Source organism: Bidens hawaiensis, unplaced genomic scaffold (assembly GCF_021521415.1).
Source record: "Bidens hawaiensis isolate Kalapana, Puna unplaced genomic scaffold, B.hawaiensis_p1.1 tig00004618_1, whole genome shotgun sequence".
In the NCBI taxonomy this organism is placed as follows: Eukaryota; Viridiplantae; Streptophyta; class Magnoliopsida; order Asterales; family Asteraceae; genus Bidens; species Bidens hawaiensis.
Genome location: NW_027491282.1, coordinates 1,355,165 through 1,379,419, shown reverse-complemented (window position 1 = coordinate 1,379,419; position 24,255 = coordinate 1,355,165). Strand labels below are relative to the sequence as shown.

The following is a 24,255-nucleotide window of genomic DNA, read 5'->3' as shown; positions in this document are numbered from 1 at the left end:
AGAATCTCATTTTTTACCTCCAACGTTTTCAAAGAGCGAATTTTCGGATTGACCAAAATCTAGGTTGCAACCCGCTTGTGGTGGCGTAACTTCGGGATATTGATCATTGATGATTCTCCATATCGTTTCCATGTCATCATTAAACAAGTTTTGGACACTCAAGGTCCCCGCTTCTTCGTCCACTAAGACACCACCTCTTCTCATGTTCATCCTACGTGTCCTTTGAGGTTGGTTTTGGTTCGGCCCCAAGTCAATCGGATCACTTTGTAGACGTGAAGGATATTGTAAACGCTGTCCTTCGTGAATCATCCCCAACATTTGAAACCTAGATTTTGGTCAATCCGAAAATTCGCTCTTTGAAAACGTTGGAGGTAAAAAATAAGATTTTTTGTGTGACAATCCTTTATTTCAGATAGAGGATTTTAGGGGTTGTGACACGTGTCCAGGATGTAAAAAACGAGATTCCATATGGTAAGTCCACAGTGAATGTTGATAAAATGAGTTTATGTAGATAGAGGATTCCACGTGTATTACCCATTGACATGGCATCCGACTTGGTGACACAGGTGGAAAGCTTGCTTACGTGTACCTGTAATCCGCCATCTCAGATGAAGGATTACCTAAAAGTAATTAAATTCTAGTCCACTACCTAAAAAAACTTTTTTTTTCTTCAACCCACCTAAATCAGCAAAAAAATCTTATGTTTTATTAGTGTGTTTGTGTTGATTAGTTACTGACAGTGCTTTGTTGGTTTTGTTGATCTAATTATATAGCTTTACATCTTAGTTTCGATAAGATCATTGACTATTTCCCAGGATTAAGTTTAATACGAGTTAAAACTTAAAAGATAGTTGCGAGACCTCCCAAACCCTCCTAAATTAATGCCCTTTTATTGCTTAGCAATGAAGTTCCATGACTTCCATCATATACCTTCACGTTTTCCATCATATACAATCCAATTAAGAGGCTGTTTGGGATTCTTTATGTTTACTTTCTTGTAACTTTTCATTAAGTTAAAGTTATAAAAGTGTAATTTATAGAATTTTTCCTCTCACAATATAAGCAATCCCAAACACCTTATTACTTCTCAAAAAATTTATAAGTTATAAGTTGATGAAAATAAGCAATCCCAAACACACCCTAAATAAAACATTTGTCGACTTAAACTTGCAGCACACGTGATTGCAACATGTAGAATCCACACTTTGATTAATGACCATTAAAGTATATTTAAATATCCATTTATTAATTTCACCATAAATTAAAGTTTTTCGACTTTTAAACTCTTAACCACTTTCTCTATTTTATTTTTTTTCGATCGGTGACTTTCACAGTTAAATTATCTCACTGCGCGAACATGCCGCGCCCCGCCACCCCACTCAGGCCAACTATGTTGACATGACCGGGATACACGTTGGCATCCGAGTTTGGCTTGGCGATCTCGGTCTCTTATTTTCTTTATTTTTATTTTATATTATAAATTTATAATTGAAAACTAATTTTGCCTACTTAACCAAATATATATACATATAGACTATTTGGAGTATGAGTACATAAAATGATCGATTTAATCATTTATCTCGCTATCTCTTGAAACCAATAAAATCTAAAGGAAATACTTATCATATTTATATATAATTTAGTCCACGTCAATTATACCGTTGGAATGAAAAAGTTTACGGTACAGAAGATGCAAATAACTAGTGGAAGGATGTCATAATCTCCTATGCCACAACCTAGCTTACCTAATTACCTTGTTGGGTCACCTCTGTTAAACGTGTCCAACACCAAATCAGTTTGAAGTCTCCTAATATCTCGGAGAATATTTAATATAATAATTAGTTTATTATTATAAGGTAAGTTAGTCTTATTTTATTTAATTCTATTTGTTTTGGATCAAATTATGTATTTGAGTTAGTATAGGATTAGGAATCGTGGGTATATATATACCATAGGCTCAATGTATTAGTTAATTATTAAGTTTTTCCGTTAGTTGTTTTCTTAATAAAAGAGTCGATCGTGTGTTGATCAAATCTTGTGTTCGTGTTCTTAATTTACCCGCTCAAAGTTTAACAAGTGGTATCAGAGCCAATGGCTCGTACCGGGAAGCGGTTTGAAGATTCGGGGCAGCCTCCGCCGACGGGTGTGTCCGTCGGTGGAGGGCATGCGTAAAGAAAGGCTTGGGTCGGCAAATTGGAGACGCATACTAGGTAGGATCGAAAAGAAAGTAGAAGCCAAGTAGCTAGCCGACAACCGTAGTCCACATAAACCCAACGATTGTTAGTAGTCGTTTATTTAATCACAAAAGCTTAAAGAGCTCGCTGACCAAGAAGAAGGTGCAAGGTTATTAACTTTTTATTCATCTGTTTTCCTTTGCTGTGAGTGTCCGTGATGTATTATATATATTGCAATTAATTATCAAGTTTGCAATTATGTGGTTATTTTTGTGAGACAAATACAGCCGCCCCCACTTTGATTTGTGAATGAAGTAAGCACGTCTCAAAGTCAACAGTGTATCATCATCGTAAAGAAACAAACGAGAGGTTTTGAACGAAGGTGTGTCCAGGTTTCAATCGTCTTAGTTTCTAATCGGAAGAAAGTGTGTTCGGTTCTGATCACAGTACGATCAAATGAAGGTTAGTCCAGGTTCCGAGCGCGGCTTAGGAGACCAAGAAAACGATCGTAGGAAGCAAGGTTCGATCGAAGGTGTGTTCAGGTTTCGACCAGTTTGCATCTTGTCTTTTGGGCTGCATTTAGGTTGTATGTCAACTTAGTTTTTGGTGTTCATCAAGTTAAAGGTTTCAGTAATGACGTGCCATCACCGTGTGTCGGGATGGTTAAATCTCCGTTTGTCGAACAATGATGTTGTGCTATGATCGTGTGTCGATATGGTTAAATCTTCGTGTGTCGGGGTAGTTTAGTGGGCTGAATCGATGACCCAACAATCCGTGTGGTAGGGTTATCAAGCTGTTTAAACAAGACAACATCATCAGGGGTCCGGTTTCGGGACCAAATCGTAACGCATATGTCGTCAGTGGTTTAAGTTTTTGACAACAACGAGGGATGAGTTACGGAGCTAGAACCGGTGGCTATAAATGGTTACATAGTCATGGTTTTCGGACTGTCAAAATAGAAGACAGCGGGCTCGATGATTTCGGTTTCGGTTTGTACGAACAGTGGGTTCATAGGAGACCACCGAAGATTATCAAGGCATGTGATAAGGCTGTTTGGAGTTGAGTTAAATATATCCTAGATCTTGTGTAGATTAAGGAGTAACCGATTGAGACGCAACTTCGTGTGAAGGCGTGTGACGAGTCCAAGAATCAAGTCCAAAAAAAGAACGAGTGTTGCGGGTTTTGAAAGACCCTAGGAACAAGTATGAATCTAGAGGGAGTGTTGGAATTCAACATTTGAGCCGATGTCAGAAGACATGACCTATTGCGTTGAGTCACGGGTTGTTTCGAGTCGAGGTGCTTCGTGTGTGTCACGGTTAGAAGAAGTTTGGTGTTGAGAGGGAGTGTTAAACGTGTCAAACACCAAATCAGTTTGAAGTCTCCTAATATCTCGGAGAATATTTAATATAATAATTAGTTTATTATTAAGATAAGTTAGTCTTATTTTATTTAATTCTATTTGTTTTGGATCAAATTATGTATTTGAGTTAGTATAGGATTAGGAATCGTGGGTATATATACCATAGGCTCAATGTTAGTTAATTATTAAGTTTTTCCGTTAGTCGTTTTCTTAATAAAAGAGTCGATCGTGTGTTGATCAAATCTCGTGTTCGTGCTCGTGTTCTTAATTTACCCGCTCAAAGTTTAACAACCTCATCCTCATAATATAATCCTTGGTTATGAAAAAGAGACAAAATCTGACGATTCATAAGTCATAGTATCGGTAGCCGCGCAATGAAATATCTATGGCTTTTCTTGTTTTTCATTGTAAACAAGAACCATATTTGCCTTTCCACTAAGTTTTAGGCCATTTTTGCAATTCTTAAAATTTTTTAAATATAAGAAACAAATGAGGCTGATTGTAGTGTTTTTGTGTCTTCAGTTTAGATTTATTGACACCAAATGATGATGCATTTGAAATCTGGTCTGACCAGATTCCTTTGTCAAGAAGTTCAAGAATTTGGGTTTGAATTTGGGAATTAAAAGACGTAAAAAGGGAACGTTACACAATTATGGGCTGGAAATAGGCTGTAAATGAACTGTGATTATGTATCAATTTTGGGAGATGATTGTTGACCGATCCCGAAGCTTTACTATGCTTAGAACAATTGGGCGCCCATCAATGCTTTTGATTGGGGGACCATATCGGAAAGGACACACACGAATTGCCTTGCTAAGAAGAAATGTACAGGTCCCCTCGAGTCTATGTTCATTGATAAAAAATGGTGTAAGATTCAACCATTATATGCATTGTCATTAAAAGATATTTCCAATCTTCATGGTTTTGTTTCGGTGTGTAGGAAGAAAAAAAAAAGATAATAGCTACGATACCATGGGTAGCGTGTTGGTGTATATGAAAAGCTTGGAATAATAGCTTTTCCAACAACGAAGAAAACAACCATCCACGTTATCATTGCAGACACAATAACATTGGATTTCCTTTGGGTGAAATGTATGAAGAAATGATGCTTCCATCTAGAGCAATTGGTGTAATTTTCACTTTTCCTAATTTCAATGTAACATTGGAAGTTATTTTTGGGGTTTGGCTGTTGCTAAAGCTTCCTGCCTTCCTTGTTTATATATAAAAAAGTTACCATTAAAAAAACTAATTAACTATGCGCATGTCGACACTATGATGGTTCGAGCAAGAAATGACAAAAGTTCAACGACAAAATACCATACTCGTGAAGAAATTAGGTGAATTCATTTATTTGGATTAGCAATAGAGCATGACTAGATTCACTAGATTGGACACGATGATCTAATCATATTCTTAGAGTGAGATTCCAGCATTTGGATTTCTCAGTTTGCAATTAGGCTTATAACTATAATGTACTTTGCCCTTGGTTCATATTAATTTCTTTTAACAAGGTTTTTTTTTTCAAGATTTAGGTTCATTGTTGATATTCTTTTTGTAATATTGTTGCAATTATTCACGTTGCGTAATTGATTCTGGTGTATTTGTTCCTTCGTTAGAAGAGACAACTCTTTCAAACTATAAATTGTTAGAATAAGAGCTGAATTGTTTAAAAAATGTTATTCATGCTGAAAATCTATAAAAATGCAACTGTTAAAAATGTGTATGACTTTTTTGGATGTTTTTAGGTTACTAATTAGTAATTCTAGTTTGATTCATTAATTCTCAACCTTTTTATTTATAAAAGGATCAAAATTAGTAGTACATTAACATGTCATTTACGTATAGTTTTAATCATTGACAAAAACAACCTAGTAGCGGGTCAATCATGTATAGTTTCGATCATTGACATACATAACCTGGTAACAGATAAAAATAAAAATTTATTAACAGCTCAAGTTTAATAAAGTAATAGCGGTTCAAAATATTTTTTTTATTAACAGCTCATAATAATAAAATAATACACGACGCACCTGCACTAAAATAATGACCTACCTGACTAACTTATATAATTTAACATACCTGTTAAGTGTTTATTGTTTCTTTCTTTTTCTTCAACAGAGTTATATAATTTAACTTATATATGTGTCTTTCTAACAGAGTTTTTTATTTAATCTTTTTTTGCAGAGGTAAATTAACAAATTTATCATGGCCTCAACTCACATTTGTTAGTTTTTCAACTATTAATTTGATTAATTTACTTTTACATGCTCTATTTCTGTCATTATCATAGTCACAGAAATCGCTCAGTTACCCGCGAATTTTGTATTGGTACATTTCGTACCGGGTCGGAATTCGTTTTTTGTTCTGATTGTGGGTTCAATTCGCGAACCAAGAACAACAATCGTCAATCCAATTGAACCCTAAAACGTGTATCAGAATTGTTGGTACATCTATTCAATTGAACCCTAATTCGCGCATTAGGAATCGATTGTACAACACTCCAATTCGATTTGGGGCTTTATGAAATCGGTAGTGAATTGGGTTCCAGATTTGGCTCCCATGACCAAAACCTAAAACGGAAGTGAAGCGCCACTGCTTTTTCTTCAGTTTTTTCTTCCATAAAAATAAGGAAAATTGGATTTAAATAATCTCACCTTTAATGGATTGGCCAATAATAATCCCACCTCCGGTATTTCCCGCTGGCAGTCCCACCTTTTCAATGTTTTTTGTTTTATAAACCAGCGTTAAAAAAACTTAACGGGGTTAAGTTTTTGCTTATGTGGCGAGTGACATGTCTTTCTCAATATCCTACATGGCTTTTCCCTTTATATTTTGTTTCCATCCTTATTGTTCAGGGATCTAATTGCAATTTCTGTTATATTATTATATTATTAACCCATTTACCCAGAACCCATATGCCTGTACCCATGATCCAAGTACCAACCCGTGACCCGTTTAGTATTCTTGAAGCACAATTCTCGTCCAAATTACGGAATTGATCTAGGGGAATTATTCTTTATGCCAAATCGGCCTCACCGACGTCTCTAATTTGGTAATAACAATCATGGATGATACGTATTGCTCATTTAAACGAATCGACCTTAACGTAAAACTGGTTTATACCTATTTCGTCAATAATAATTCAATTAATCAGGCCTGCATCATCTTGGTGCCATCGCCAAACAAACCCCTTTACCTACTTGCGTTATGACAATCGTTAGTTGGTGTTCTTGATTTGTTCTTTGGTCAGCTCTGTTATTAACAGTTAAACCCTTCAAATAAAATTGTTACATGTATTATTTTATATGGTTATGATCGTCGTTTCTTCCTCATCAATTACCCTATGCTTAATTGATTGAACAATGACTGGATTAATCGATTGATCTTTTTAGGGTTCTTGGTTCAAACTATTTATATTAGCGTATGGTTATATTGGTTATATTATATCGCCCTCATCTCCTAAAAAGCTTAGGGTTTTGTGCGCGATAAGAAGATGACGAACTCATTTTGGGATCCAATCGACAATATTTTGTCTGAGGATTCAATCGGATTCAAAGGGAAAAGCTAATTAGGGCTCAATAGTTAATTTTGGATCATGGGTACGGGCATATGGGTTCTGGATAAATGGGTTAATAATATAATAATATAACAGAAATTGCAATTAGATCCCTGAACTATAAGGATGGAAACAAAATATAAAGGGAAAAGCCAGGTAGGATATTGAAAAAGCCATGTCACTCGCCACATAAGCAAAAACTTAACACCGTTAAGTTTTTTTTAACGCTGGTTTTTAAAACAAAAAACATTGAAAAGGTGGGACTGTCAGCGAGAAATACCGGAGGTGAGATTATTATTGGTCAATCCATTAAAGGTGGGATTATTTAAATCCAATTTTCCTAAAAACAAATAAATTAATTAAAAGAAAAGAACCGTTTTTAGCGTATTTAAGGGGTTACATCCTACATGCGGACGCTATGGAATTTGAACCGGTCTTTAAAGTCAAGTTGAGCATTAATACATTTGGCATCCATAATATCTGTGTCACTGTATAGACATTTAAGATTGGTTGAAGTTGTCAAACGGACTTTGGTGCACCGGGTATCAAAAGGGTAGACAAGACTTTGTCGTTTCTAAAATGTAAAGGTTAATCTTGAATTATTATTATTATTATCATTATCATTATTATTATTATTATTAAAAAAGTTAATTAAGGGTTTATTTGTTATGTTTATTTTAGTTAATTGAATTATAATAGGTTTAGAAAAGTTTTCGTTTTGATGAGGAAGATTAGTAATTGGCATGTAGAGCAAGTTTAATAAGACATTAAATAGGAGGTGTAGGTTACTGTTTTTTAGTGTGTCAAGAGAAGTCTCTTTCTTTGTATGTTCATGAATTTCTTTTGTTAAGTTCATTTGATTATATAAAAAGAGTCAACGGTTGATGGTTGGGCAAAAGTCGTGTATATTATTATAGTTTTGTTTAATTTTAGTTTAAATATTATGTGAACTTTGGTACTTCAAGCGTGCTTATGTGTTTCAGGATACTTGACGTTAAGGACGCTTATCAGGATGAATTACGGGCTTGGAACGAAGATGTAGAAGACTCATGACGATTGACACGCTTTCCTATGCAAAATAAATGAAGAAAATAAAGAAAATTCTGTCAGACGCCTTTAGCGCGGTGCTAAAGGGTCCTGATGGTGATGTCAGCGTATCTCTAAGATCATCAGAATTTTGAGTCTTTAGCGCGGCGCGAAAATCACACCCCTGGGATGTTAGCGACGCGCTAACATCCTCTTGACGGGAAAAATTACATTAACTTTGATATAATCAGTTTTTCAGCCCCCATTCGACATATCCTTCGTTCCTTCAACCAAGTACAAGCCCTAGGACGATTTTCCACCATCCCGAAGCCTCCGGTTCGTCCGTTCATCGCATGCTTTCATCCTCTCATCGGATAAGCGAATCTTTCGTGATGCCGATGTCAGGCTAAACCATTGTATTCACTTTAGGCTAGGGTTTCTTGTAAACTAACTTTGATCAGATTCTATGTTTTGAATGCTTATGAACTTGATTGAATGTCTTTAATCTTGTTTTACATTGTGAATTGATTGTTTAAACAGTTTATGATTTTGATTGCCAAACTTTGCATCACTTTTCTGGTTGTGTTCATCACATGTAGGGTTAGCTCTTATGTCATTGAACCAATAATCGTTAGTCGTTGCTTATAACTGATTTTCATATTTTAAACTGGTAATTGGGTAAACCGGAGTTCAGTTGTGTCAACAATTCGGTTAGGGTATCGTTTGTTCTCACAACCCAACTGTTAGGTTTTGTAATACTGCGCAATTAATCTTATGAATCTGTGATTAGTCGGTCATCACATTACATGAACCTGAAGTGAATCGTTTTCTCATAATTGTTTATAGTTCGTTTAAAGTAATCGTGTGTTATTATAATTAACTTTATAAACCGCTTGACATCGTTTGTCCACTGTAGTTAATTAATTAATAGTTATGAACTTTACTTGAACTTTCCACTGATTCCCTGTGGAGACGACCTTACTTACCCATACTAGTTATAGGTATTGAAGTCTTATAAATACTTGTTTTTGATTAGAGCACGACATCTACATCAACGGTTGTCAATCCAAATATCTCGTGTTCGTTTGTTTGATCTTTTTGTTTGATCTGTCTAGACCAACAATTGGTATCAGAGCTATACAAAGCTCGTTCCATGGTTAGAAGAAATGCAAATATGTGCACACAAGTTTGTTAATCGAAGTAAGAAGATGACGTCGGAAACTATCGGTGGAACTAATTCATAAGAGAAGCAAGTAGGCATACTCATGAACGCTAAGGAAGCATGGCGTGCTTTGAAGATTAGATTTCTTGGAATTGATTGTGTGAAGGGTAGAAGATGAAAAAGCAGCTCAGGAAGTCGCTGAGAAAGAAAGATTGGATAATATCGTTGAGAAATAAAGATTAATGCTATTCTTTAAGAAGAACAAGACGTAAGAAGGAAGCTCGGGAAGCTGCAAAGGAAAAAGAAGCTTTACAAAGTAAAGAAAAAGAAAGAATTTATTTGTCGGAAGAAGAAGAAGAAGAAGAAGAAGAAGAAGAAGAAGAAGAAGAAGAGATGGTGAATCTTCATGTATGTTTTTCTGACTCAAACAACCTTGAAGATGAAAAACTGTTAAGATAAGTGAGCATAAACGAAGTAAGAAATCTGTTGATCATGTTGATGAGAGAAAGGATATGGGAATGAAAGGAATGATGCAACTAACAAGTTTTAGATTTAGAAACGTGTGTAAAAGTCAACAAGTGAGCATTTATTGATGATAAGTTAAAACCGAATGAAAGGTCCAGAAGAATAGTCAGAAAGAAAAACTTAGTAGGGTCTGATAAAGAAAGAACGGATAACCCATCTGCAAATTTTGATGAGCAAAGAATGAAAAGAAAAGTGAGAGAAGAGGAACATGGAGAATGAAATTGTATGTGAGATCATTGTGGATGGTTTGAATGATGAATGTGAATAACCCATTAAACAAGTTTGTTACAAACAACTTAAAGACGAACCAATGATTAAAATTGAAGAGTTGAGAGTGCTATTGGGAATCCAAGACCTTGGCGGTACAACGAAGATGAACAGTTCAAGATTAAGGGGTAAATGAAGGTTAATCTTGATATATTATTAAAGTTAAGGGTTATTCTGTTATGTTTTATTTTTAGTTAATTGAATTATAATAGGTTGAGGAAATGTTTCGTCTTGGAGAGAAAGTTTACTAAGACTATAAATAGGGGTCTAGGTTATTGTGATTTTGTGTGTCTAAGAGAAGTCTCATTCTTTGTATGTTTGTGAAGTTCGTTTGTTAAGTTCATTTGACTATATGAAAAGAGTCGAGGTTGTCACCCAAATATCTCATGTGCGTTTGTCCGTTCTTTTGATCTGATTGTTTGAGCCGTCTGGGCCAACAAGATGCGTGTTGTTGTTTAACTAGCAAGTGCTAGTTTATAGCATCGCATCAACGACATGTCACTAACCCACCCTTTAATAAGTGTATTGCGGGTTAACAAGATTTTTTTTACATATAGTTAGCAGGGGTGGATCCCAACTTTTGAGCCTTGGAAGCGTAACCACATAGATTCCGGGGGGGGGGGGGACTTAATGTTGGAGGGTGTTGTGATTTGGTGATGCCATGGCGTTGGCACATCGAACTCAAACCGTGAGAGTTCATATCTCATGGGTAACAAAAAGAATCGTCGTTAGAAGAAAAGATTGGTTGAACTTATTTCTAAATTGTTATTATTCTTTCTGACAAATACTATGATATAATCATGATTATAAATATATGAAAGAGGGTTAATATGAACAACCAAGAAGTATAAATAATGAAATTAAATAAAGAGTTTAAAAATAATAGAAAATAAAGGTTAGGGAGTAAATTAAATGGTTAATTTATTGTTAGAAGATAATTGGTAGAGTTAGAGATGAAGCATAAAGTTTATTTTATTATACGTTTTATTAGGAATAAGAGTTGATGTAGGAAAATAGTTATGGTTGAATAAATAGAGGTATAGAGTAATTCTATTTGGTGTAGTTTTCGTTCTTAATATTGACAGTTTTCATAATTATCACAAAACTATAGGTGTTTTTCACGTTCAATTTAATCAAGTCCAACAATTGTTATGGGTAAAAAGAATAGATTAAAAAGGGAGGATACGATGGCTGCTGTTTATTTTACGATCGAAGAAGAAAACAAAGGAAGCAATTGGTGGTGCAAGAAAGTGACTCGCTTGAATTATATCGATCAGTGAGAAAGTCAAAGAAAATAAACAAGATAGTGTTACTGGTCACGATGAATAAAATAAGGGAAAGAATAGTGAAGTTTTGTGTAGCTAGGCTAGCATTTAAAGAAAAAAATCACACGTACAGGAAGCAAGCATCCACCAAAGATAAGAGTAAGAAGAAGACCGCCAACCAAAGTAATGATTGAGCAAGAATGAACCAACGTACGATCGAAGAACAATAGGTTTTGTGTGAACTGGAGACCGAAAACCACCAAAGAGGTTTTGCGTGAACCATACTGAAAGGGTTTTGTGTGAACAAGTTAAGGGGTTCTGCGTGAGCCAAGAAGGAAAAAGGTTATCTGTGAGCTGTGAAAAGGTTCTGCATGAGCCGGAGAAGACCAAAGGAAAGTCGACACGTGTGATCAAATGCCGATCATGTGTCAGTCAGTTAAGAGAAAGAATGCTACAAAGAGAGCTATGTGATCGAAGGTTCTGTGTGAGTCAAGAAAGCAAGCTGATCAAAATTGTTGGGAGCACTCAAGAAGAGAGAACTGTGTGATTCAAGTTGTACGACAAGAGAAGAAGAGATGTTGGTGATGATTGTTGTCATTATGATGATAAACGAGATGGAAATACTGGATTCGAGTGGACAGGATGAAGATATGCATGGTTTGTGTGACAGATGATAGAAAGAAATAAGAGAAAGAAAACAGTCCAAGGTTAAAGGTGAAAGAGATGCGGGTGATACGTGAAATAAAGGATCTCAGAGGTACAAATCAAGATCAAGGGTGATAATGAACTGTGCAATCTTGAATTCAATATGAACGAGGGTTAATATGAACAACCAAGACGTACAATTGGTGAATTGAATAAAGAGTTTAAAAATTAAAAAAGTTAAAGATTGGAGAATAAATTAAATGGTAGCTAGAGTTAATGATAAACTTATTTTTAAAACGCGAGAAAATAATACAATATGTAAAACTGTGATTTATTTATTTTAGTCATTTTAAGAACAGCTGGCTACACGTTCTCTAACCTGCTGTGAGATAGTTAGATCGACAATTTTTTGTTTGTTTATCACAAGACTTGAACCCTTATCGCTTTAGGAAGGACATATTCTTCCAATACCTTTATCCGGAAAATAAAATGCTTCAGACGAGACTCGAACTCGCTACCTCTTGTAAGGAAAATCATGGATTGCCGCTGGACTGTTCATTGGTTTCCCAACACCTTTGAGGCTTTGATCCATATCAGTAATTAGTAATTATGTTTTTATCAGATTGGGTAATCAAAATAAAAGGGGAAATATCAACATTAATTTTTTTAGCTCATGTTGCAACTTGCAAGTTGCAACTATTCTATCTTTTCAAAATTAATTCGGAATTTTCTTTTGCATCATCTTTGGAAACTTGGTTGAAAATTATGCCTAAACCCCTCCCCTGGTTCTCTATATATATACCCCTCCAAACAAACATCTTCAACCCGCACTAATTACTACAAAAAAATGAATTTTATTAAAAACCGTTTAATTTTAATCACCCTTCTTTCAATTTGTTCCTTCACTTTCACTTATGGAGCCAATTTCAATGTCATAAACCAATGTCCATATACTGTCTGGGCCGCTGCCTCACCTGCATGGTGGAGCTAGGCGGCTAGAACGAGGTCAATCTTGGGCACTCACAGTTGCACCTGGAACGGCTGGGGCTCGTATTTGGGGTAGGACTGGTTGCACCTTTGATGCTAATGGAAACGGGAGGTGTGACAGCGGTGATTGCAATGGACTGCTACAATGTCAAGGTTATGGGGTGCCACCCAACACTTTAGCTGAATTCACTCTTGCTCAAGACCGAAACAATGACTTCGTTGACATATCCGTTATTGATGGATTTAATATCCCTATAGAGTTTAGCCCGGTCGGTGCTTCTTGCAAGACAATGAGTTGTGCTGCTAATATAAATGCAGAGTGCCCTATTGAACTACAAACGAAAGGAGGATGCAACAATGCTTGTCCAGTTTTCAAAACTGTTGAGTATTGTTGCACCTCTGTGCGTGGTAGTTGTGGACCAACCAAGTATTCAAGGTTCTTTAAGGACAGGTGTCCTGATGCTTATAGTTACCCTCAAGACGACCAAACCAGTCTGAATACTTGCCCCGGTGGTACTAACTACAAAGTTGTGTTCTGCCCATGAACTCCAAGTTTCAGCTTCTTGGGTCTTGTCAACAAAATAAGAAGACTTATATACATCTTCAACCTTTGTTTGGTTCTCGATTGTGTTACCATATATTCTAGAATATGTAACAAATATGCATGTGATGTACTGTCCTAGTTTGCATTTAGACTCCCACTTTGAGCTATTATGTTTGGTTATTCTCAAAGATGTTCTTACTTTAGTGTAACAACGGTTAAAGTATGTGTCATAACTAAGATTACTTTATAACTTAAATTCTATAAAACAGATATTACTAACACATCAAAGTGTGTCTTAAAAAAACTTTGAATCCATTTTTTTTCAAACCCCCACTTTTGCAATCAATTTTGAGAAATCTTTTTGTTTCGTAAGCCAAAGTACTTAATTTGTATGAAAGTCGTACCCCTTACAACTCATAACTCATAATGGTTTTGTCGATCCAGGCTACCATTGCAAAAAAAATTTACCAAAACTTTTTGAATATGTAACGAAGAGAAGTTATATTAGTGTGCAAAGGACACTTAACGTACAAAGCGTGCAAAGTCTTAAATATAGGTTGCGCAATGTGTTAACTTTTTTCATAGTTTATTTACTTCATGCCTAATTATTTAACTTTATCTGTACCTATGGCGCGTAAGTACTTTATGTACTTTGTGCATTAAGATCCCTTTGTATTGAATCGTTTACCCGGTTACTATGTAACAAATATGCATCTTTTCAATTTGGGAGGACCTAGCTAGATAATCTTAAACTCAAATTTAGAAGGACTAAAGAGCAATAAAAATCTTACATATAAATAGTAGCTCCACATGATAATTGTGAAACAAATTAATATCCAAATTAAAGAGCATCCGATATTCTCTCCGGTGGGATCAGATTCCGACAGCATGCCTAGTGGAAAGCTACAAGTCCTCCTTGTCAGTGCTAAAGGCCTACATGACACTGATTTCTTTAGTAAGTTCAATGTTTCATATATTATTATTCATGTTTGTAACACACAAAATTAGATGATCATGTTTAATGTTTGAAAGTACTGGATCTGATGATTCTGATCTGATCTGATATTGTTTGATTCACTATCAATTATCATCGGTTACGTTTTGTACATGATTAAAAAGTATAAATGTATAATCATTGAAATTGTTAGGAACTGTTTAATTCTATCATTAAAGTACTTTTACTTACTTATAATTACTTTTCTTTTTTGTCGATTTGATCTCGAGATTATGATCCGATCTTGTTAAGAAAAATATTTGTTGAATCTTGATCGATTTACGTTTAGAATATGATCGGATTATTTTAAAATTTGATTGAGTTTAGAAGGTGTAGAATAGAGCACACGTTGACCTGTTAGATCAAAAAGTGATCTCTTTGTAATGGTGTGTTATAAATTTATAATTCTCATGATATTGGTCATCAGATCTAAAATTACTTATTTTTTTTATCATTTTGTTTAGGTGATAATGAGTTTTTGTAAATATTTGTATGATATTATGTACAGCGAAGATGGACCCATATGTGACAATCATTTGTCGAACACAGGAGCAAAAGAGCAATGTCGCCTCAGGTTCAATCATTAAATCTTTTTATTTATTTATTTAATCATTTATTATTATTATTATTATTATCATCATCATCATCATCATCATCATCATCATCATCATCATCGTTCTTTTTTTTCAAATAAACCAAAAGTGACCGGCTAATCATGTGATTGACTTTTAAATAAACGCGTGAATTAATCAAATTAAAGATTTATGCAAACCCATAAAAAGAATGAAAATACAACTGGCTAAAATTGGGGGAATGGAGGAAATCTTTGACTTTGAAATCACGACGATAAATGATGGATTTTGGGTCAAATAGTTATCCTCGTTGAGACCTTTCTTTCGATAACTTATGGGCCATGTAACTTCATACATATATTTTATTGCTATATTTTTATTGGAATTACTAATCCACATGCTGAACGGATGCTCACAGGACAAGGATCGTCACCCGAATGGAACGAGACATTTGTGTTTTCTTTGACAGGCGATGAAGAGCAGGAACTCGTGATCAAGATAAAGGACAGCGACGTTGGTTCCGAAGATGATACTGTGGGCGAGGCCAAGTACTTCAAATTTATTTATTTCTTCAAAAAACTCATATTTTAGAAAATAAAAACAGAGTTTAAAACTACGAAACACTTACCCTTGATTCGACTTTTGCATGCAGAATCCCACTTGAGCCATTGTTCTTGGCAGAAAGCATCCCACCAACACCATACAATGTGGTCATAAATGATCAATTTTGTGGGGAGGTTAAAGTTGGCCTTGAATTCATTCCAGAGGTGAGTCATTTCACATGACATGTCGGGTTAGATAACAGGTCAAAATAGCTAATTTGGATGATAACATAAAAAGTGATGAACTCGACCTACTATGCCTTCTAGCGTTTCTTTTAACGTTTCATAACTAACTAGTGTGTCAAATATAATTACAAAAGTTAAACTATGAGTAATATTTACAAATACACTTATTTGACTTGATAATATAGGAGACACGTGAACATGGCCATCGCCATGGACACGGGCATGGACATGGACATCATGAAGAAGAGAGAAGCTATGGAGGATGGAAAGAATCTTCATACTAAAATGATGAATCATCCCAATTATATGTTATGGACTTAAGGGTTCTTCTCTGTCTTTGATTTCTAATTTTGTTATCTAATTACTTTTTTCGGAACTGTAATGGATTTCTTTAAACATGTTGTGGTAAATGGTTGTGTATTTTTCTTACTGATCAGGTAAAACATAAGTCATTCGTACTGACATTTTAAAAATTTACATATTACTTAACCATAGTCATTACAAAAGATAAAACCGTCTAATAAGGATGCACAAAAGTTTAGATTTCATTGTTGTTCTTCACATACTATGTAACATTTTATATGACCCAACCTAAGATTTGCAAAACTAATTAGCATTGCACTTGAGCTTTACCTACATGTAAATATACATAAAACAAATTAGCTTAGGCCGAGTAAGCACCTTGGATGAAACGAGATGCATAAACACACAACCATGCAAAACCATACACCAATGTATATATAATACACCACGGTGAGCAAGCAAACTAACGGTCAGTCTTTTTGGGAAAAGTTTGAGCATATGATCACGCCTACCGACGAATAATATGTAGGGAGGCGTATTATACATTGGTATCTGTATTTTTCTCAACAACATTTTAAACTCCCATTTTTACCATATGCCACATTTCTATGGGTAGATTTGTCGTGAACGTACTCGAAACATATAAAATTATAAATCATGTCCAGAAGACATTCCAACGCGTACACATCTAAGTTTTATAACTTCGTAAGACCTCAAATAACTAGATTATCACTTATCACCTTGTGAGGTTCAAAGATGAAAGACCTCAAATGGTACACTTCTCCGTTTCGAAACACACAGGCCTGTTATCATGTTCTTCTCCCTTTCAGTTTGGTTTTCGTTCGTTTGACCGAACACAACCCCAAGTGGGTTATTCAGTTACACTTACAACCCCCAAATTGATTTAAACCACTTAATCAGTTAAAACGGTTATTCGAATTTCGAAACAAATAAGTGAGTTCAAATTTTTGATTTTATCAGCTTGGTCCCTGTTTTCGGTTTAATTGGTCTCAACCCGATAGAAATAAACACCCTAACTACGCCTCAAAACACCAGGTTCCTCAGTTTTTAAATGATTATATTTTTTTTGCTATAATGAACATCTAATTCGTTCCTTGCAGTTTCCCACGATCACAATCAATCGCAACAATGTTTTATACATGTTTTACTTTTGATGTGTAGTGTTTTTAACGACACGTAAATTTATACACAAAAATGACAACAGATTCGTATTTATTCTTTTTGGGTGTTATATAGCTGTGTTAATTCTTATTTTGAGAAAATATTGATCCTTTTATATATAACACAAACCGAACTACATCTGGATAATGGGTAAGCGAGCAACAAGCTGCGCCGCTATCCCCTTTTGAATCGCAAAGCCTATTCTACTAATAGGGGTGAAAGTTGACCTTAGTTGAAAGTGCTATAAAACATTATGCAACCAACCAATAAACAAACTAATACGGGTGTAAATACATGGATCGTACTCTAGATTCAATATATGGTCAACATAAGCTATGACTATTAAACATTGCATCATAAACCGAGTTTCGTCACTAACCAAACAGACCAGAAACTGCAAGTGATCATGCGTTTCCCGCGTTCATAATTAATCTTAACTATCATGTTGTGTAACTCGTGCTACCTAATTTCATTGCAAGCGTGTTTAACTTTAGTTAACTCAATCTTCAGTGTAATACTAACTACATGCTTCTCCTGATACGGTGCCCTGCCTACCCTGCTATCTGGGTTATTTAGATTCTTAAAAGATCGACAGTCATCAACGAGCTCAAAACACAACCATAAGAGTTTACGTTTACAAAAATTCGAAATATAAAAGCCAGGGGGGTTTCCACATTGACGGTAATACAAGTCACTTATTTTTCACAACACACCGCCATCACAGCAACATTAAAACACCACTACTTAACTTACCTAGCAATTCATAGTCGGGTCCAATACGACGACGATAATGATACTAATAATAATAATAATAATAATAATAATAATAAAGTCGAATTACCTCACTAATCACTGCAAACCCAACCGAACATCACACCTTAAATTGCCTTGGTTGGAGTCGTCTCCTTCACCCCACCATTTTCTTCCTGAAAGTCACCCAATATCGGCTGACCGTTAAACATGACATCATCGGAAAGTGATTTCACCGCAAAGTCAATATCTGTCCAGTTGGCATCCTCTGGAATGTCAAAGGCCAAGTTGCTATCTTCTGCAGGTAGTTTTTCCAGATTTACCCCTGTCTCGTGCTTCTCTTCAACTGCTCCGTTTCCCTCGCTAGTCTCGGAATCTTTCCCTTTTTGCCTTTTTGAAGATCTAGCTGGTGAATTGGAAGCCGGACTGTTATTCTTTGTCACCCTGTTTGACACCCTGCGGTTGCTGTCAGCGGGTTTTGGATCAGGAGTGTGATTCCCTTCGGGAGTTTCGGTTGCCACGCCATCTCCAGTTGCTGGTTTTTGCACTTTGTCGGTATATACAAACTGTTGAGCGAAAAAAATCCAAGTCAATTAAGGTCAACTTTCAAGAGTTATTAAAAAGCTGCATTTCCGAAAGACTTACAACTTCATTTCCATCTTTGTCCTTAACTTTCGGTCTAATAGCGCATAAGTTCACATCTCCGGTTTCCAAATAACGCAGAGCGTCCACCTTGGAGCGAAAGATGTATCCACTCACAGGGTCTATGTAGAACTGCATGACATACAATGGTAAGTTTGCAAAAAAGCCATTACAATGTTAAACTTAATATACATATATAGATACATGCACGACATATATATATATATATATATATATATATATATATATATATATATAGCTCAAGTACCGGATCATTTCTTGTGTGAAATGCATATATCTTAGTTCTGGTTTCTTTGATCCATCCTGGTGGCAACCCTTCGGCTGCACATGTCGTGATAACCTACACATCATTTCACATGTCAGGTGGTTGTATCATATCAAACATAGAGCACGAAATAATAATAATAATAATAATAATAATAATAATAATAATAATAATAATAATATATTTCCGCAAGTTAAAAGAAACAGACTTCTTTGTACTCGCTATTCTCGCTCTCGCTTTTCTTTGTTATAGATCTTTTCGGGCGTGCGACATCAGCAGGTGTAGAGTTTGCGGATGAGTCAGGTGCTACAGAAGATTTAGGTTCCTACACATGGCGTTACATGTCAGATAACCAACTTTAACATGTGGGTAAACAAAAGATTGGTGCTTTTTTAGTATGGGTCAATTGCGGTTGACAGAAAATTTATAAAAGATTACTTTTAGTGAACAAAGACTCCAAACTTATTTCATTTAAAAAGTTAGGCTATAAATTAAAACCGAAGTAATACTTTTTATAAACAGCCCGACCCGCCCGTTTTATTACCATAACAGTAAGTATTACAAAGAGTGCAGGGTCATACTTTTCGCTTTCTAGAGTAGCTGCTGCCACTGGGATTACCAAGATAGCTCAGCACCTGCGGCTTTGAATAGAACAGTTTTCCGGTTGCAGGATCCTTGTAAATCTACATACATAATGTTCAGAAGTTAAAAGATGCATAATGTGATCATATGAGAACATAACTGGATAGATTAACTAACCAAGATCGACAATAAAAAATAACTGGTTTCAAATTACCTTATATTTCGATCCAGAATTCTTAACACGCACGTCGACAAGCCATCCATCAGGTAGCCAATCAGTGTCTTCTTTTAATGATGCAAAAGATCCTTTCTCACGTGTAGTGTAAGATCCTCCACTTATAGAGCGAATCGGTTCCTGAACCACAAAAAATTATTTATAATTGAGAAAATATATAATGATGATGGATTGATTATTGTGTCTCAAGTTGAGGTAAAATGTAAAAAACATAACAGAAAAAAAATGAATTAATGTGTGCTTTACCGGGTTCTGTACACCGGTTTCGTTTGTTTTCAGCTCTTCTTCTGCAGAACCATTTGTGAATTCTTTGGAAGCTTCCGGTTCTGTGGATTGAACAGGTGGTGGAGGCCCATTTCTACACGGTTTCGAGACACACTTCTTTACATCACCAGTTTCCAGATAACGCAAAGCATCCTTTTTCGAGCGAAATAAGTAATCACTCGAAGGGTCCAGGTAGTACTGCATTATAACACCAGACATAAAACTATATAATTATAAAGCAGTGCATTATAAAAGATTATCAACGTTCTATATAATGTTTGAACTACCGGATCACTTCTGTTTGTGGGCCCAGATGTTTTCATTCTGACTTCTTTAATCCATCCATCAGGTAACCCTTGTGCGGGAGTCCTCGATACAACCTGAACAACACTCCAAAACTCATATGGTCAAATAAAATTTAAAATACAATAATGAATAATCAAAACTGTGTTAAAAAGAAACCGACTTCATAGTCAGAGGACGAGCGGGAGCTTTTCTTTCCGGAATTCTTCCTGGTTTTCTTCACTTCAGTAGCTCCATTCGCCGGGGAGTTAATGTTATCAGGTTCTTCTGTAGCGGGCTTCTCTTGCTTTAGAGATGAGATACATGTTAGCAGCAACGAATCAGATAACCAAATTAACGAGAGAATTAACATGTTTTAACTGGAACAAAAGAAATACCCAAGATGATATCGGGAGGGCACTAATAGGCTCAGCAAATACTGCTTCCTGTACATGTTCCTGTGCATCTGCACTTCCGTTTATTTTGGCGAGATAATTCAGAACCTGTGGCCTCGAAAAGAATTTATGTCCAGTCGCAGGATCTGTATAAATCTAAAAAACCGGAGCAATAAAAGAAACTGTTAACATCATTAAACATTGTACAGTAAAAGGAGCTATTAACATGCTAAATCCTTTTTTAAATTACCTTATATTTCATTCCGCTACTGCTACCATTTTTCCGGAGCCTATCTTCCACGGTCCATCCTTCAGGTAGCCAACTGTTATCTCCCCTATGTCTTTTATAAGATCCAGGCTCGGTGGAAGAAGCATCTCCAATTATATAATTATCAGATAGATCCTACAATAGATGCTCATATAGTCATATGTATAAATATGTAACGAAGATTGAAAAAAACATTTAACAACAGCATGAATAGGTAAAGACGGTTTTTAGTACCTTGGAGATGGATTTCCTTCTCTTAGTTCTAGGTGTCAGTTTTTTTACAGGCTGCTCTCCAACTGAGGGTTCGGGAACTTCATCTGTATGGGGAGCGTTTGGCTCGACGGATAAGTCTATATTTGCATCGTCCACATTTTGCTGAACAAAAACATGAATGTTAGTCGAGAAAAAAAATATATGAAAGTAAATGCTAACAAAATTTGGGAGTTACGGTTTTATCAACAGGTGTGCTTTTCTTGGTCCTCATAAGATAATCAAGCACTTGGGGCTTCGAATAGCACCTGTGTCCATCAGCAGCAACATAACACTGCAACAGAAGATAAGTATATTATTAACTTAAAATAGGATATCACATAAAAGAATACCTCTATGTTGCTACTGTTATAACAGGTATTCAAATTAGGCCAGTAAACGAGCCGAACAAACACGAACAAGGCACGTTTGCGTTCTTTCATTTAATTTTAAATGAACACGAACATATAAGCAAACAATTTGCTTTGTTCATGTTGGTTCACTATGAAAATTAGCATATCCATGTGTTGTTCATGTTTGTTCGTTTAAAACCTAAACGAACGGTTCACGAACGTAAGCAAACTTAAACAAACATAATTGACTAAACTTAAACGAACACAGATGAACATTATTGACCAGACATAAACGAGCACAATTGAACATAAGTTAGAATTCACAAAACATATATATAACTACTTATGCATTTATTAAAATTTAAACGAACAAACATAAACGAACATACGTAAATGAACAAACAACTTTGTTCATGTTTGTTCATTTACTAAAAACAATACAACTTCTCGCCGAATGGCCTAATTCAAATTAGGCACATTAGAAGCAAATACCACCTCCCTTACAAAACAAACTTCCACTTTTTAGCTAAAAAACAAAGAAAATACCATTACCATTTTTCAACAAAAAAATGAAAATATAGAAACCCTAATTATAACTTCTTAGATGCAAAATTAAGTCAACATAATCCACATGCAAGTACCCATTACCCTAAATATACAAAACCAAACCAAAAACCCTAAAAACTAAAAACCCTAAAAAGAAAAAAAAAACCCTAATTTGAAGATAAGATGAAAGCAACACTTACTTTGACTTTTTTGTCGTCAACCTTACGGATATGAACGGACCAGTCACCGGGAAGCCAGTCCGGCCAGTCATCGGAACCCATTTCCGGTGGAATTTGAGAGAGTGAGTATGGAAGTGAAAAGAGTTTAAAAGTGAAAGGTGTTGTTTTAGCTAAGATTTGAGTTTTAAGTTTCAAGATGGGTGTGACTTTGTGAGTGAACGGATGGATGGGATGGACACGTGTATGGAAGATACCGACACGTCAGATCACTTCTTAGGAATAAGTACTTCGATGGTTCGATGTTTGAGAGTTTGAGTCTTTTGACTTGACATCACTTGAATGTTTTTTTGGGTTGGGCTTAGGTTTATTATTTGGGCCTTGTTGTTATTTGGTTGAAAATTGTTTTGTTAGTAGAAATTATTATATATCAATTTACGACTGTAGGGTTGTCTAAACCGTTCTATGTTCGTTCGAAATGTTTGAAAAATTGATCGTTTGATTGGCATTAATTAATTAATTGAATATATAACTTTTAAACCCTTTTTCAAGTATGCGCTCTTTAGGATGGAGCGATTTTTTAACAAAACTTAAATGAAAATGCAGATACGGAGTAAAAAAGTTAATGATAACGACTTAGCGCGGCAAGCCGACAAAATTAAAAATAAGTTAAAAAGGTGGACCGTTAGAATTTAAGTATTGTAGATTTGTTTTACGATTAATATAGAATGTATTATGTTAAGATAACACATGTTAAATGACTTTATTTAAATGGTTGTAGTAATTAATGAATTAACAGAAGGAAAATTAATTGTATAAGTATTACATAAATGAACATTATATTTTTGCAAAGAAATTAATGACTAAATATTTCATAATAGCTAATAATTAAAAAAACAATATATTTTAATTCGCTTTTATCGTATTAATTGGTGGGCCACCATATATTTAAAAACAGCATTTTGCAACTCGACCCAGAGAAAACAAATGCCGATTATAATTGGAATGAAACATGAAAAAAAAATGAATGAAATTTGTCGTGCACAATGGCTAAACAAATGCAATTGAGTTTAAAAAATCATGAATAAGCCAATTTGACTTTCAATTTTTCGAAAATACCTAAAGAGTCATTTGAAATTTTTGTATTGTTGACTTTAAAGAAAAATTTAATAAGGATGGATGAATCAATAAGATATTTTTAAATTTTTATTTCTTTATATAAAGTTCATTTTGTTGAAATCTTTCGGTACAAATTCATGTCTATTGTTCAATTGTTAAGACTCGCATTTGGTGCTTTTATATATGTTTGAATATAAATTGATGTAGGCTAGCGATATCAAAGTGTATTATAGTTGTGGTTATCTAGTTGAATATAAATTGACGTAAACTAGCGGTATCAAAGTGTATTATAGTTGTGGCCTTCTATAAGTTTCAGCGATTGGTAACCAGAATCGAAAACACAAAACGAATTTAGATCATAAGCTCGATCCTTGTAACTTTCATTAGCTCGAAAAACTACAATGCATATAACCCATGAGCTCGGGTATTATCATACTCAAATAATAATTAGTAAAAACATTTAAACAACTAATTAAATAACTTGTAGTCCAAGTAATGTGCTTGACTTGGTCTCCAATATACCGATACATCATAGGCTCGATGGACTGGACCAAACCAAATTATGGCTAACAATGTGTGAGTTAACGATCTTAGAAAAAGAAACACAAAAGTGCAAAATTCTTGAGACAATGTGACAATGTTGATAATAACAGATACACCAAACCAAAAAGGTCCTTGGAGTAAAAATAAGCCAGAAAATGAAGTTTAATTAACAGAACAATATTTGATAAACGTGTAATATAACTAAGAAGATGATC

General features: G+C 35.1%; 2 protein-coding genes and 1 pseudogene across 2 annotated transcripts; 2 read left to right on the top strand and 1 right to left on the bottom strand.

The window, feature by feature from the left end:
• Positions 1-12,827: 12,827 nt before the first annotated feature.
• On the top strand, positions 12,828-13,512 carry LOC143627229 (thaumatin-like protein 1 pseudogene; annotated as a pseudogene).
• A 780-nt stretch (positions 13,513-14,292) lies between these two features.
• Positions 14,293-16,296, top strand: LOC143627324 (16 kDa phloem protein 2-like). Its single transcript, XM_077097172.1, has 5 exons — positions 14,293-14,466; positions 15,014-15,079; positions 15,496-15,625; positions 15,730-15,844; positions 16,051-16,296. The coding sequence occupies exons 1-5, from the start codon at positions 14,322-14,324 to the stop codon at positions 16,147-16,149; spliced, it is 555 nt and encodes a 184-aa protein (XP_076953287.1). The 5' UTR covers positions 14,293-14,321; the 3' UTR covers positions 16,150-16,296.
• Positions 16,297-17,940: 1,644 nt separating this feature from the next.
• Positions 17,941-22,632, bottom strand: LOC143627322 (uncharacterized). The gene is made up of 14 exons (XM_077097171.1): positions 22,403-22,632; positions 21,503-21,598; positions 21,289-21,429; positions 21,037-21,189; positions 20,790-20,942; positions 20,576-20,698; positions 20,397-20,489; positions 20,092-20,307; positions 19,825-19,965; positions 19,610-19,711; positions 19,237-19,353; positions 19,011-19,103; positions 18,746-18,874; positions 17,941-18,666 (listed from the first exon to the last, which is right to left on the bottom strand). The coding sequence occupies exons 1-14, from the start codon at positions 22,481-22,483 to the stop codon at positions 18,229-18,231; spliced, it is 2,076 nt and encodes a 691-aa protein (XP_076953286.1). The 5' UTR covers positions 22,484-22,632; the 3' UTR covers positions 17,941-18,228.
• Positions 22,633-24,255: the final 1,623 nt, after the last annotated feature.

Excerpts from the sequence above, each read along its gene's own strand:
- LOC143627324 (XM_077097172.1), top strand. The coding sequence starts at position 14,322 with ATGATAATTGTGAAACAAATTAATATCCAAATTAAAGAGCATCCGATA. Across the intron at positions 15,626-15,729 it reads GATACTGTGGGCGAGGCCAA|AATCCCACTTGAGCCATTGT; the intron begins GTACTTCAAATT and ends TTTTGCATGCAG. Across the intron at positions 15,845-16,050 it reads GCCTTGAATTCATTCCAGAG|GAGACACGTGAACATGGCCA; the intron begins GTGAGTCATTTC and ends TTGATAATATAG.
- LOC143627322 (XM_077097171.1), bottom strand. The coding sequence starts at position 22,483 with ATGGGTTCCGATGACTGGCCGGACTGGCTTCCCGGTGACTGGTCCGTT. Across the intron at positions 20,490-20,575 it reads GCTCGTCCTCTGACTATGAA|GTTGTATCGAGGACTCCCGC; the intron begins GTCGGTTTCTTT and ends AGTGTTGTTCAG. Across the intron at positions 19,104-19,236 it reads AGAATAGCGAGTACAAAGAA|GTTATCACGACATGTGCAGC; the intron begins GTCTGTTTCTTT and ends AATGATGTGTAG.